We start from the raw sequence: 15,102 nt of genomic DNA, 5'->3' as shown, positions 1-15,102 counted from the left end.
AGAATACATGTAAAATGTAGCTTTTGAAACCAATCACTACAAGTCATTTGTTTCAACACTTACATGTGCTTTTATTGATAAAAAACATTGTGGAGAAAACGTCCCACATATTTCACTGAATATTCATATAGATTTCCTCCCCCCTCCCCATCAAATGATCAAGTTTAGAAAAAGTCAGTGTAGGTTTCTGCAGGTCTGGAATTCACGTTGTTCTGCTTGTAGGTGGATGCCCTTCACAGAACGTTGCTGGGTGGACTCCCTTTGCTGCAAGCCCATTTGCATCCACTGGTACTGGTCGTATGAAGTGGTATCGCTCCCAACATGAGTGGAAATACTTTCAGTGCCTGCTACCTCCACTGTTGAACATGGTTTAAAAATAAAGTCCATTCCATCAAATAAAAAGCATTTCTAATCCACTAAAACCCACAATATTTTGCAATCATGAGATCCTTCTTGAATCTGCTTGTAACTAGTATAATATACTTAGGCACGTGAAACACTCATTTTATTCAGTGTACCAACATAGAGACCAATTATGTATTAATCTTAATATTTTATTGGGTAAATGCTTTAAAATGTAACAATAGTGTTAAAACTACTACATTGTTCCACAATCCATGTCTCACAGACCCACTGATCATTTTTATTATAAAGTCCCTCCCCCCACTTTTTGACTTACGACCATAGTATAAATGCCCATTTCAACATTATCACACTAATAGTAATTGTAAAATTTTAAATGTGGAAGGAGGATCTAGTCATAATGAAAGGGGGTTCTTCACATATACTGTGGTGCCATTATTCAACAGTTACTAATAAAAAGGAAAAAAAAACTTTTTGGGCACAAGCTACACCAGGTAGCTATCAACCCAGCATCACTGTAGCATCAGTAGGTAAATCAGTCTGCTGGTGACAGTGTTAACTCATCTCATCTTTAACATATAAAAAAAAACACTAAAATAACTTAGAAACTAGATCCAAAAAATTCTGAAAAGAATTGATTTCAATGTACAAAAACCGTCATACATGTGTTGTTACAAAAGTCTGAAACACAACTCTCTCGCTCTCTCAGTGCGATTGACAACCAGTGCAGTTACTAGGTCCAGAGTAAAATTAAGAAACAAGTGTTCAAACAACAATGGTAAAAATAATTAAACATCTTTAGTATAAAGATTTTCTGCTGGTCTCTAGGATACAGATTAAAGAAACCCTTAGGTCTGAGGCACACTATGGGGCTTCTTCGATACAGCCACAGCATGGGCAAAGTTACCAGACATCAATGTTCAACAGTGCTCATTGAGAATCTTCAAATTAAACTTAATTGAATCAATGCTACTAGCAAAACCAGTTAGAAATTGTACAAAAATAAAAAACAAATTGTTTAAAACCTCCTGCAGTAGCCTTGAAGGACGGGAAAGCAGGCTTAATTCACAGCAGCATTAGATCATGGCTGGAGGCATCTTTGGTTCAGTCTGAACGACAACGTGATGTAACCTCGACTGCACAACAGTATATAAAAATTGAACATGTTCAAGAGGTGGCAGGTAATGTAACAGCCCCATAAAAATATTAAATACCTAATGCTTCAGTTTAACTATTTTTTTTCAAAGGAAAGAAAGTGACCAGCATGGACACACTGTCATGCTCCTATAGCTACACACGACGAGATATGTCCCATTCCACCATGCCATGCAGGGAAGTATTGCTGACCTCGTCCTTGCAAGGCTGCAGGATTTTATTTATTTGTTTTCATCATTATTACACTGGTAGTAAAGTTTTGTATAATATCTGCATATATCAAGATTATTCCGATATGATCTCGGAGTCAGCATGACCAGTCACGTGACCCATTCAGAGTCGTATAGCACCATTTTTTTTCCCCACTAGTGGTGAGCTCAAAGAAAAGATGAGCATGCCGAGATGAAGGACACGATGTTCAGAGAAATTCAGTAAACTAAGTTCCACTTGGCAGCCAGGATTGTTCAGTTTGTGCTATTTGTGTCAAAATTAAGGCAACACAAGTGAAATATAAACCATTTCTTTTGGAATTACTGTGGATGCACAGCTCTTAAGTTCTATCAATGTGAATAATGGAAGGAGTTATCTTCAGCATCACACAATGGATTATTTTCATAGGATGCAGGCAAATCTTTCACTGAGAAGCTAATCAAATCTAAAGACCGTACCTTACATTTCATTTATATAGCGGAGGATATTCAAATGAGCAATTAATGGTTTTCCTCAACGTTGATATTTAGTGAAAAACACAGCCTGTTTGAACATATCCAATAAAAACAAACATTAATGGACACTTGAAATTGCGCCAGAATCCTTTACAAAAAGGAGAGATTTTTTACTATAGGATTGCAAACTTTGCTGATTGTTAATAATTAGCTGTTGATATTTAATGAAGTACCTTCAAGACAAAATTTAGGAGACAACTGATTTTAAGTTTCAAATGTCTTAAGGTTGGATCAGAAATTACAAATATCTTATTCAGGAGACCTATCCTTGGTTAAATTAAAAAACGATTCAAAAGGTTAAAGTAGTAATAAATGTAGGAAGAAATGCTAATGATGTATTGTCTCAGATTTACGTTTGTTTCAACTATGTCTTAATGACAATCTAACACATCTTAATCTGATCTTTAAAGCTACTAGAAAAAATGTACAATACTACCACGTACACTTAATCTAAACTCTCAAATTTAGACAGCCACCTGCAGTCTTCGGTTTGATTCTTTAAAAAAAAAGTCAGCTGAACAAATAACACCAGGTTGTTTCTATTTCTAACCTATTTTACCATACTAAACCAGAACTTACTGATCTGAAGTCTGTGGATATTCCAGGTTAGATTTGTGACAACCAAAAGCAGAAATCTAAAATGACCAACATCTGATCATCTCGTTTTCCCAAACAGTTCCTGTTCACTGGAAAATTTGCACGGTCATAATAAACTTGGCTAATTTAAATTTCCAATCCTGACAATAAGAAGCTGAGCAAAATAAATTTTATACAGATGTATTGGGAGCCTCAGGCTGCACAAAATACTGCGCATTAATATTTCCTGAGTTCTAGCACCACGATTGCCCAGCTCCCTAGAGTCTCAACTTTCTCTTTTCTAGTATAACTAAAAATTCCTTATTGAATTATAAAATATTTAAATCTGAATCAGAACTGATTTGTTATCGTTAATCTTATAAACTAAGCAGCTTGGCTTAAACTATATGTTTATAATTAAAATGTTACAGGTACAAAAACAAGTGCTAGAACTTAAAGAATCAAAATCCAGTTAATAACTGGAAATCCATGTTGAAAATTTCCTAGAACCAAATTTACACTGTTTTCTATATTCAGTGAGAAACTGAGGTGGGAGTATTTAATTATTTTTATATACTGTATATAGTGTTAATTATTCTGTTGCACTGCAAAGCCAAACCAAATTCAACAAATGGCTGATTAAATAACATTTCATAGGTGTTTCCAGATGACTCAAAGATGTGATGTTTTGGGTATACTGATCTATGTGGAAAGAAATTCAAAACTAAAATTATCTTTACCAATTCAAAATTAGTGCCCTATCACAGAGGCAGTTACAAGCACAGAATAGTATGACCTACAAGCCAGTGTTTAAAATTCAGAAAAAAGGTAATATACCAACAAGGATTGCCCTTCCTCCTGGAGGTAACAGCAAGTAGGTAAAGACCAACAGCACACAAATACCATCATAATGTGCAATCTTGATCTGCATTATTATATTCATGTACTTTTAACCCATAAATCAAACTGTTGAACCTATTTTTACTCCATGCAAGTATTTGCAAAAAAACTTCATAGGTAATTATTATAACAAATGTATTAAGAAAAATCTTTCCCCACAAGGGAAAAAAAAAGCTGTGTATACATACACACAAATTATATACATCATAGGATACAAGATATTATCTTAATTACTTTCCATTTGACAAGTATACCCAATAACAATTCTATTGTGGAAAGTGTTTAGAAATTTGTGTCATGGGAGGTCAAGTAGTATGCCTAACATTTTGATACAGTACTTGAGAACTCAGTGTAGTTCTTTTTACCAACTTTTGTTGTCCTTCGACAGCTGCATTTTAAAGCAAAAATGTAGCTAAGCTTAAAAAGCTATTCATACTAAAATGGTCAGTATGACAAAGGGATTTTATACAAATCAAATGCAATGCTGAAACGATTTGTAACTTCTTTTACAGCAGTCGAAACTAAAGGGTTCTGACTGTTAAAGAAGGTTTATCCAATCATTAAAGAAATGTAGGTCCAATATTTGCCTAAGAACAAAGACACTATTTGATTAACCCTGCTCTTGCAAATTTAGAATCCAAGCTGGACCAATCTCTCTCTCTCATATCTCCTTCCATTCATCCACAGGCTTAGGAAATTCTGGGAATGCAAAAAAAGTTATAATTTCATCGGAACTTATTTTATGAAAGGGCACGCTCAAAGAAAATACGTTGATACATAATTATGAGTTGTTACCACCCGTTGCCAAATTGACATCAGCCAAATAGCTGCATGCCATTATGGCAACGGAAACTAACATCATAAAATGGTACAGTAATAGAGATAGCTAGACCAAGAAGGGGAAGGGTCCCCTGGGAAGAGGTCCGCTGAAAGATCAAGTGACTGGTCATGCAAGTCATTGTCAGGAATAATGGTTGTACGGTGGTAGAGGGTGTGCAATGCCATTCTGGTAGTGGTGATGCTGGCGGTGAGCTAGATACTCTGAGTAACTCAGTGTCATCTTTTCGCTATGGTACCTGCAGAGAACAGATAAAAAAACGCATTAGTTGTTTTATTTACGAAAAACTCAAACTGCTCAGTCAATATGCTGAGCATCCCCACTAGATGCCTTGGTGCTGCAAGATTATGCTGGTGACATGAATTCTTTCCCAAATGAGACGACAATCTAGCATAGACAGCCAGACAAAGTTAAATAATTTAAAGTAAACAAAATTTGGTTTTGATAAAAAAAGATTAGTAGTTTAGGCACTTACCTCAATTGTTTTATAACAAGATAGCAATTGATAGCTTTCAAACTATCTTTTATCCCTGGTGTTGCACTCAGCCACATGAAGGCAATTTAATATTTTTTCTCTCCTCAGTACCTCACTGAAGGTCAATCATAAATCTATTCCAGGGCCTTAACATAATCTAATCCGTCTCTTTAGTCTAGTACTGAATGAGTGCTACTTTGGCACAGCTGCCATTGTTGGATGACATGTTAAACTGGGCCCAAACAGTAGGGGCAAGGAAAGTCTAACAAGTCAAATCAGATTTGAAACATCAGGTTTCTCCCTTTTTTTTGTTTCAGATTTCCAGTATCCACAATATTTTGCTTTTACTCGAGGGACATTTTCTGGCTGTCCCAAGATTTACTCCCCAGCCAACATGAACAACATTAATTAATCGCTTACTACACTTAGCTGTAGGACTCACTGTTTATATCTGTGCTACCAAAGATTAGACTACAGAGTTAATCATTAGTTGTGAAATCTTTGGAGGAATTTTGCAGGCATGGAATGAGTTATACAAATACAGGTTCTGTAGTTGAATTAGAATTGTATATTCTAGGTTTGGAAATGAATAGTGAAACACAAATACAAGTTCACTTAAAGTTAGGATGATATTTAAAATGGCACATTATGAACCCTCAACAATGCATGTAATCATCCTGTATGTCACCATACTTTCTTCTAACACCAAAAGTTTATTGAGGACCAAGAACTGCTGTGAAATTGACATGTTATCTGTACAGCTGCTGTTTCTCTGCTGTTGGAAAGAATTATTATAGTATAGGTATGACTATAACCATTTGGTATTTATGCCAACATTTAGAAAACTCTCAAAAACAAATAAATGTACACAATAGTTAGAAAATGAGAATTCCAAATTGGCCCAGATATTCTGTTGACTAGTCAATGGAGGAGCACAGACTGGAGTTGTGAAGTAGCACTAGGATGCAGCTGACTCCATAGGAATTACCTAGGAAATTAAAAACTTTAGACGATATCTCTGCTAAGTTGGTGGCCCTCTGGAAAAATCCTCATCAGAGAACTGAACACTGTGGCTCACTTAGTCATCCAGGAAACATTAAAAAAAACCCTGTAACCAATCACTATTAAACTGAACCTCCAATTCACACAAACCCCCTCCCCCATAAGAGTTTTCCAACCCAATCCCCAAATCACCTCCTATACAGGAAGCCAGAACCCTTCTGATCCCAAATTACTTACCACTCCCAAGACAAACAAACCCCTCCACCAACCCGACCTGCGCCAAACACTAAATTCCACTGAACTGGCCGCCCTTCCCCTGACCTGATCATACCAGACATGTTTCCTCTAATCAGAGGCACTCCAACCCTACCCTGCTGAATAGCCCCCATCTTCCCTATGCATAGCATATGTTCCAGCCCTTAATAAATTAACTTGGCCCTGTTGAAATTAACTCAACCACCTGACCTATACTAAACACTCAGCACTTACCTGGCACATTACTGTCACTTTCAAAGTTGCCTTTTGATCTTTAACTCAAAATATGGCAACAAGTGTTGTTAAAATGAAGATGAGTTCATTGGTCTGCAACGTTGCTCCAACAGATTGGGTACAAGCCAAACTAGACTCCTGCTCAGAAACACCACTGGCACATGAGTTATAGAAGATTGCTGTGTGTGGAACTTGTTCCAACAGAGATCAAAATTTCCATTGTTTTCAAATATCTTTGCCTGATCCCATTTCCCTAATCTCCTCCTGTCACACGACTAACCAACTAGAGCCACTCCCCAGATATCCCTGCTCATCCAATTCTGATCTCAACACTAAATAATTGCTTTATTCTTGGCAGCTTTAACTGGTGTTGGATATGCCTCAAGTTCTGGAATCCTCAAATTTGGGACACAAATACTCAGATTGGTCAGTGATTTGGAGTGGAATGCACACAACTGTTTTTTTCTTTCCATGGCTCACAACCACCTTTTTATAGGTGATAGATAAAACTAAAATAGATTGATAAGCAGGCGGTGATGAAGAAATAAAGAGTTTACAGATGGCTATTGATAAGCTTGGAGAATGGGCCAGAATCCGGCAGATGGAGTTTAATGTGGGTAAGTGTGAGGTTGGCCATCTTGGATGAATAAACAAAATAGCAAATTGTTTAAATTGGAAGCAGATTCAATGTGAGTCAGTGCAGAGGGATGTGGACACCTTTGTGCATGGATTGCAGAAAGGCAATATAAAGGCAAATGGATTCATAAAATCAGATGTGCAGCACAAACAGACCCATTGGTCCAACTTGTCCATGCTGACCAGATATCCTTAATAAATCTAATCCCATTTGCCAGCACTTGGCCCATTCCCCTCTAAACTGTTCCTATTCATATACCCATCCAGATGCCTTTTAAATGTTGCAATCACCACCTCCTCTGGTACTGCATTCCATACACGCACTACCCTTGAGTGAAAATGTTGCCCCTTAGGTCCCTTTTAAATCTTTCTCCTCTCACCTTAAACCTATGCTCTCTAGTTTTAGACTCCCTCATCCTAGGGAAAAGACCTTGTCTATTTACCCTATTAATGCCCCTCCTGATTTTATAAATCTCTATAAAGGTCACCCCTCAGCCTCAGACTCTCCAGGGAAAACGGCTCCAGCCTATTCAGCCACTCCCAATAGCTCAAACCTCCTAACTGTGGCAACTTTCTTGTAAGTCTTTTCTGAACCCTTTCAGGTTTCACAACCCTTTCACAACATCCTTCCTATAGTAGGGAGACCAGAATTGCACACAGTATTCCAAAAATAGCCTAACCAATGTCCAGCCACAGCATGACCTCCCAACTCCTACACTCAACGCACTGACCAATACCGGCAAGCATACCAAACACCACCTTCACCATCCTATCTACCTGCAAGTCTACTTTCAATGAACTATGAATCTGCATTCCAAGGTTCTCTTTGTTAGCTACACTCCCCAGCACCTTACCAATAAGTGCATTAGTCCTTCCCAGATTTGTCCTTCCGAAATGCAGGACTTCACATTTATCCAAATCAAACGTCATCTGCCAGTGGTCCCTAGTATTAAAGATACCAGTATTTAGCCAGTTCAATTCACTTCATGCAATATCAAGAAATGGTTGGAGGTATTGGATACTGCAAAAGATATGGATCCTGACAACATTCCAGCAATAGTACTGTGCTCCAGAACTTGCTGCTCTCTTAACTAAGCTCTTCCAGTACAGATACAACACTGGTTTCTACACAATAAGTGTGGAAAATTGCCTAGGTTATCTCCTGTATGCAAAAAGGACAAAATGGACTCAGCAAATTTGTGCCCCAGTCTACACTCAATCATCAGTAAAATTATGGAAGGTGCCATTGACAGTTCTATCAAGCAGCACCTGCTCAGCAATAATCTACTCACTGATGCAGAATTTGGGTTCCGCCAGTGCCATTCAACTTCTAACCTTGTTCCAGCCTTTGTCTGAACCAGGTCAAGAGCTGAATTCCAGAGAGGAGGTGGGAATGACAGTCTTGATATTATGGCCACATTTGACTGAGTGTGGTAACATGGAGTCCTAACAAAACCGGAAGTCAGCAGCAAACTCGCCACTAGTTGGCATTAAAACTGGCAGTTAGAAAGATGATTGTGGTGGTTGGAAATCAGTTTTTTGAGCTCCAGGAGTCCTCTGCACAAGTTCCTCAGGGTAGTGTTCTAGGCCAAACTATCTTCAGCAGCTTCAATCACCTTCCCTCCATCACAATGTGAGAAGTGGGGGATGTTTGTGCCATGTTCAATAGCATTCACAACTCAAGTAGCTCATATCCAAATGCAGCAAGACCTGGACAATATTTAGGCTTGACTGGCAAGTGGCAAATAATATTCACACCACCAAAAGGCCAGGCAAAGATAGTCTCCAACGAAGAAGAATCTAACCATTGCCCCTTGACATGATGGTGTTACTATCATAAACTCCCACTATCAATATCCTGGAGTTACCATTAACCAGAAGCTCACTGGACCCACAGTGTCTACAAGAACAGGTCAGAGCCTAGGAATACAGTGGTGGCTAACTCACCTCCTGACTCTCCACTTGCCTGGATGGGCACAGCTCCAATAACACTCAAGAAGCCTAATGCAACTGATGACAAAGCATTGCACTTGATTGACACCACGTTCATAAGCATCCACTCCCCCTCCACCAACATTCAGTAGCAGCAGTGTGTAACATTTACATATACACTACAGAAATTCACCAAAGGTCCTTAGATCTGCTAAACCCACAACCATCTAGAAGAATAAGGCCTTTAGACACATGGCAACACCACCACCTGCAAGTTCTCGGTCAAGCCACACACTATCCTAACTTAGGCATGTATTGCTGTTCCTGCAGCATCATTAAATCAACATGCTGCAACTCTCTTCCTGACAGCATGTTGGATGTATCACTGCAAACAGACTGAAGAGATTCGAGGCGGCAGCTCACCAGTACTTTTCCAAGGGTAATGTGGGATGAGCAATAAATGCTGGCTCAGTGATGCCCACATTTATGAAATGACTTTAAAAAAGTAGTATTCTAATTAGTCAGTCGATGGGAGAATTAAAATCAGTTACCAGTGTAGTAACGGGTCAACTAGGTATACTAACAGATTAAAATTGACATGTCAAAGATGACGGCACTGTGGCACAGTGGTTAGCACTGCTTCCTCACAGCGCCAGGGTAGCAGGTTCGATTCCAGCCTCGGGCAATGTCCAAACTTCACACGCACATTCTCCCAGTGTCTGCGTCGGTTTCCTCCCAAAGTCCAAAGATGTGCAGATCAGGTGAATTGGTCATGTTAAATTGCCCATAGTGTTAGGTGCATTAGTCAGAGGGAAGTGGGTCTGGGTGAGTTACTCTTCGGAGGGTCGGTGTGGACCGGTCGGGCTGAAGGGCCTGTTTCCACACTCTAGGTAATCTAATCTTAACACAAAAGTATTACAAAAAGCCAGCTAAACAGTATAATTTCATTCTTTCATAATTTAAGATTTTCACATGGCTAACATTTATAACACAATGTTGAAGATGGTTGCTCAGTAATAAGCATTTAATTTTGTCCATTCTGTGTCCCATGATAGCAGAATTAGGGAGAGATTTTGAAATGAAAGATGGTGAAATTCTCATCAAATTTCTCCCAAATTTCTCTCAAAACCACAGATGGTTCATAAGTCATTTATTTTCCACCATGCTTAATATGCTTGGGCCAAGGCAGTGGATGAAACTTTAAACTGGACTTGTATTTGGGTTTGAAGAGTGCGGTGCTGGAAAAGAACAGCCGGTCAGGCAGCATCCAAAGGAGCAGAAGAGTTGACATTTCAGGCATAAGCTGAACATGTTCATCAGTTACTAGTTCACAGTGGATTGAACAGAATGGTGGGAGGAAACAGAAAACAGAAACAACAACATAGCAAAATCAGCACTGCAAGTATCAGAAAGTTTAGGGACATACAATTTTCAAAAGATACAAGACACTAATATGTTAATAGGCAGAGTTGCAGCGTCCCTGCCCTAGATCAAAGAGATCTTGGTTCATGTCCCACCTGCTCCAGAGGTATGTAATAATATTTCTGAACATAGTGATTAGAAAAAAAAAGTTAATACTACATCATTAATTAACAAGGCAATTAATTTTATTGAAGGGATAGGATTTTGTGGGCAAAGATAGAGAAAATGATTGCAACAAATATATTGTCACATGATATAATGCTGGTTAAATAAATTGCTATACTATGATCAAAAGATTGTTTTGCTATCAGAAAAGTGGAACAGTCAGCTTGAAATAAAAGAGAATGGGCTGGCAATCCATACTAGCTCACAGCCAGACCTAAACTAAGCGACAAGTAACATTTATATCACAACTGACATGAAGTGACCATCTTGAGAGAATAACATTACCTTAACATTTAATGAACTACTAACATTTGAAGAACTCACTGACTTGAAATGTAACTGGATCAGCTACATACTATGGTTGAAAGCCCATTCAACATCTAAAATGGCACAAGTTAGGATTCTGATGGAATACTCTTCATTTACAAAGATGAATTCAGTTCTAACAGGTATGAAGCTTGACATCATTCAGGGCTAAGTAACACACAATTCGCCACTGATCACAATTTCATTCTGTCCACCGTACTCAGTGGCTGTAAAGTATGCATCTATACGATTTTTTTTGTTGAGAGCACCTTCAAAATCTGTGGCCCCTATCATTTAGAAAGGCAGGGGCAGCTGGCACAATAAAAAACAGGACCACATGCAAATTTCCTTACTTTGTCACTCAACAGCTTGTTGGGGGGGTAAGGGAGGAAGAGAAAGGAAGAGAGAGAATCACCTTAGATGAGTAAACATTTTGATTTTCACATTAGTAACTAATTACGCTAAACAATTCTACATCTTCATGGATGAAATTGCTTTTCAATATTGAATATTCAATAAATCAATATTGCATTTATTAAAGATTCCCATTAATGGGTCTTTCTAAAAAAAAAGGTTATACAACTGGTTGCATTGGGAACTGGGTTATGTAATTAAATTTGTGTTGTGACAAGTGGAGTAGTGGGACTAGAAGAAGCAGTGTACTCTTCCCATCTTGGGCATAACAAATTAAGTGTAGGGTTATTTAGACAGACAAATACGGACATTTTCAGTTTCAGTGTTAATCAAAAAAAGGTATGTTGATGAAGTGTTGCCTTAAATTAAATTAATCATTTTGGTTTGTAAAAGAAATCTATTGATGGATCTTTTTATTTTAAGCCCAATATAAAAGTAATATAACTGGTCCTGTTGATAACTCGAAAAAAAGTGTTTAAATATATTAGTGACCTATGGAATGATGGGACTACAGAATCGAAGAGCGCAGTGCTGGAAAAGCACAACTGGTCAGGCAACGCCCGAGGAACAGGAGAATTGATGTTTCAACCACAAGCCCTCCAAATCAGGAGGTGGGGTGGGGGTGTGTGCGTGTGGGTTGAGTGTTAAATTGGGGGGGGAAGAGAGGTAGAGGGGGAAGGTAGCTGGGAATGCGATCAGTAGACGAAGTGGGGGTGAAGGTGTTACGTCAGAGAGGAGGATGGAATGGATAGGTGGGAAGGAAGATGAACAGGTAGGACAGGTCAAGAGGGCAGTGCAGAGTTGGACGGTAGGATCTGGGATAAGTTGAGGGGAAGGGAAAACGAGGAAACAGGTGAAATTCACATGGAACCCTCCAAAATGGGATCAAAGGTGGAAGATGAAGCGTTCTTCCTTTAGGCATCGGATGGTAAGGGTTTGATGATGGAGGAGACCCAGGACTCATGTCCTTGGCAGAGTGGGAAGGGTAGTTAAAATGTTCGGACACGGGGCAGTGGGGTTGTTTTGTGCGTGCGTCCTGGAGACGTTCCCTGAAGCGTTCTGCAAGTAGCCATCCTGTCTCCCCAATGTAGAGGAGACCACATTGGGAGCAACAGATACAGTAGATCACGCGTGTGGCAGTACAAGTAAATCTCTGGCGCATGTGGAAGGCTCATGTGGGGCCTTGGACAGAGGGAAGGGGGGAGGTGTGGGCATAGGTTTTGCGATTCTTGCAGTGTTCGGAAAAGGTGCTGGCAGGGGAGGGTGGGTTGGTGGGGGGTATGGACCTAACCCAGCTCAATCTCTAAACTTTGTTGTAACACCATAAAAAACCTAGTCTCCAAAATGAATTCACTTATAATGCAGCAAATATAAAGCAACTCTCGAACCAGAATTGGAGGGATTACCAGGGAAAGAAAGAGACACTCACTGTCAGAATAAGTTAGTGCTAGCTAAGAGGGAATTTTATAAATTGGGGGCTTGACAGCCAGCTGCTGGAGAATCTCAAATGGTGCATTACTTCCTGGAATTACAAGGAGAAAACAGCCAAAATTTATGCATCATATAGAAATCAACAGCATCATAATTGGGGCCTTGCAATTTAAAGGATTATTCTCAGTGCTACCATTGTGAGTGGCAGATTAGTCAGGTCAATGAGTGGATAGCAAAGATGGGGTAGCAGAGCATTTTTTTTTAAAAAAAGGACGCTGAATAAAACTGGCGGAGACAATTTAGACCATATGGACTAGTGTTAGTACCCTTTCAGGGCAGGTAAGCTTTGATAGGAGGAATGACCAACAAAATGAGGAAAACATCATGTTGGCTGAAAATGTTTATCAGCCAGATATTATTATGGTACAAAGAAAGATTTGATAACTGCAGGCAAATACACAATACAAACAAAGTGTTGAAGAAATTAATATCTCAGATGTTCCATAAACCATTGGAAAAGGCCTCAATATAGTGAGGCATGAAGGTTCTTATTAGAAAAGGTCAACACACAGTTTATCATCTGTACTATGGTCTCTGGGTATGCAAAGAACATAGAAACTATTTCACAATGTAAAGGATCTTAGTGAGCAACAACCACAAGATGTTGCCCAGTTAAGTAACAGGTAATGCAGTGCTATACCAGTACTCTGATTCATTGAAAAGCGACAATAATCAGAAATCAGAAACTTGATAAGTAATAATAAAAGTCTAATAAAATTCTCAGATTGTTTTGTGGAACTCTATATTCTTTGTTAAACAAATGATTACAATGGAGTGGGGTGGGGTCATTGGACCCAAAATACTAACACTGCTTTTTCTCCATAGATGCTCCCGGACCTGAGTTTCCCCAGCAATTTCTGATTTTGTTTGATTTCTGCAGTTCTTTTTTTATTATTGGAGTAGAAATGGGCCGCTCTGGTAAAGCTGCTGATATTTCATGAACATTGGAACACAAAAGAATTGAGTCTCAATGTAACAAATTCATGCAGGTAGAGTTATTAAGTAAAAACTACACAATGGTAAAGCAGATCCAGACCAGGAATGTTCTCTTCATTAAGGATTGGCTGTTTGACAGAAGGCAGAGTTGGGATAAAAGGTTCTTTTTCAGAATGGCAGCTGGTGACAAGTGGGGTCCCGCAGGGTTCAGTGTTGAGGTTGCAGTTGTTCACTTTACATATTAATGATTTGGATGAAGGGACTGGGGGCATTATGCGAAGTTTGCCAATGATACAAAGTTAGGCGGACAGACAGGTAGTACTGAGGTGGTGGGGAGGCTGCAGGAAGATTTAGACAGTTGAGGAGAGTGGTCCAGGAAATGGCTGATGAATTTCAATGTGAGCAAGTGTGAGGTCTCGCACTTTGGAAAAAGAAACACAGGCATGGACTATTTTTTAAAATGGTGAGAAAATTCATAAAGCCAAAGTAGAAAGGGATCCGGGAGTACTAGTCCAGGATTCTCTAAAGGTTGAGTTGTAGGTTGAGTCAGTGGTTAAGAAAGCAAAATTTAATGTTGTAATTTATCTCAAGAGGGTTGGAATATAAAAGCAGCGACATGCTTCTGAGACTTTATAAAGCTTTAGTTATGCCTCATTTAGAATATGGTGTCCAATTTTGGGCTCCACACTTCAGGAAGGACATATTGGCACTGGAGTGTGTCCAGTTAAGATGCACACTGATGATCCCTGGAATGGTAGGCCTAACATATGATGATCAGCTGAGGATCCTGGGATTGTATTCATTAGAGTTTAAAAGGTTGAGAGGAGATCAAATAGGAACTTACAAGATAATGTATGGCTTAGAAAGGGTGAATGCTGGGAGGTTGTTTCCATTAGGTGGGGAGACTAGGACCTGTGGGCACAGCCTTAAAATTAGAGGGGGTCAATTTAGAATGGAAATAAGGAGACACTTCTTTAGTCAGAGAGTGGTGGGCCTGTGGAATTCATTGCTATGAAGCGCAGTGGAGGCTGGGACAAAAGTAGTCTTCAAGGCAAAGATTGATAAATTCTTGATCTCGCAAGAAATTAAGGGATACGGGGAGAGTGCAGGTAAGTGGAATGGAAATACCCATTAGCCATTATTAAATGGCGGAGTGGACTCAATGAGCAAACGGTCTTGCTTCCACTCTGATGTCTTATGGTCTCACCAATGTACCATGCCACGTGACATCCTTGCCTGCAACGTAGGAGATAGGCAATGTTAGCCGAGTCACACAG

At 39.2% G+C, this 15,102-nt stretch overlaps 1 protein-coding gene across 1 annotated transcript in view; it reads right to left on the bottom strand.

Annotated features, from left to right (window-relative positions):
• Positions 1–46: 46 nt before the first annotated feature.
• LOC140495992 (nuclear protein AMMECR1-like) overlaps positions 47–15,102 on the bottom strand; it is a 188,211-nt gene continuing 173,155 nt past the window's right edge. Inside the window, exon 7 of the mRNA XM_072595386.1 lies at positions 47–4,795. Coding sequence (XP_072451487.1) covers positions 4,681–4,795 — 115 coding nt within the window. The 3' untranslated portion in view covers positions 47–4,680. The remainder of the gene's footprint in view (positions 4,796–15,102) is intronic.

The sequence above is a fragment of the Chiloscyllium punctatum genome, chromosome 25 (genome assembly GCF_047496795.1).
Source record: "Chiloscyllium punctatum isolate Juve2018m chromosome 25, sChiPun1.3, whole genome shotgun sequence".
Lineage (NCBI taxonomy): Eukaryota > Metazoa > Chordata > Chondrichthyes > Orectolobiformes > Hemiscylliidae > Chiloscyllium > Chiloscyllium punctatum.
This window is presented reverse-complemented; position numbering and strand designations above follow the sequence as displayed.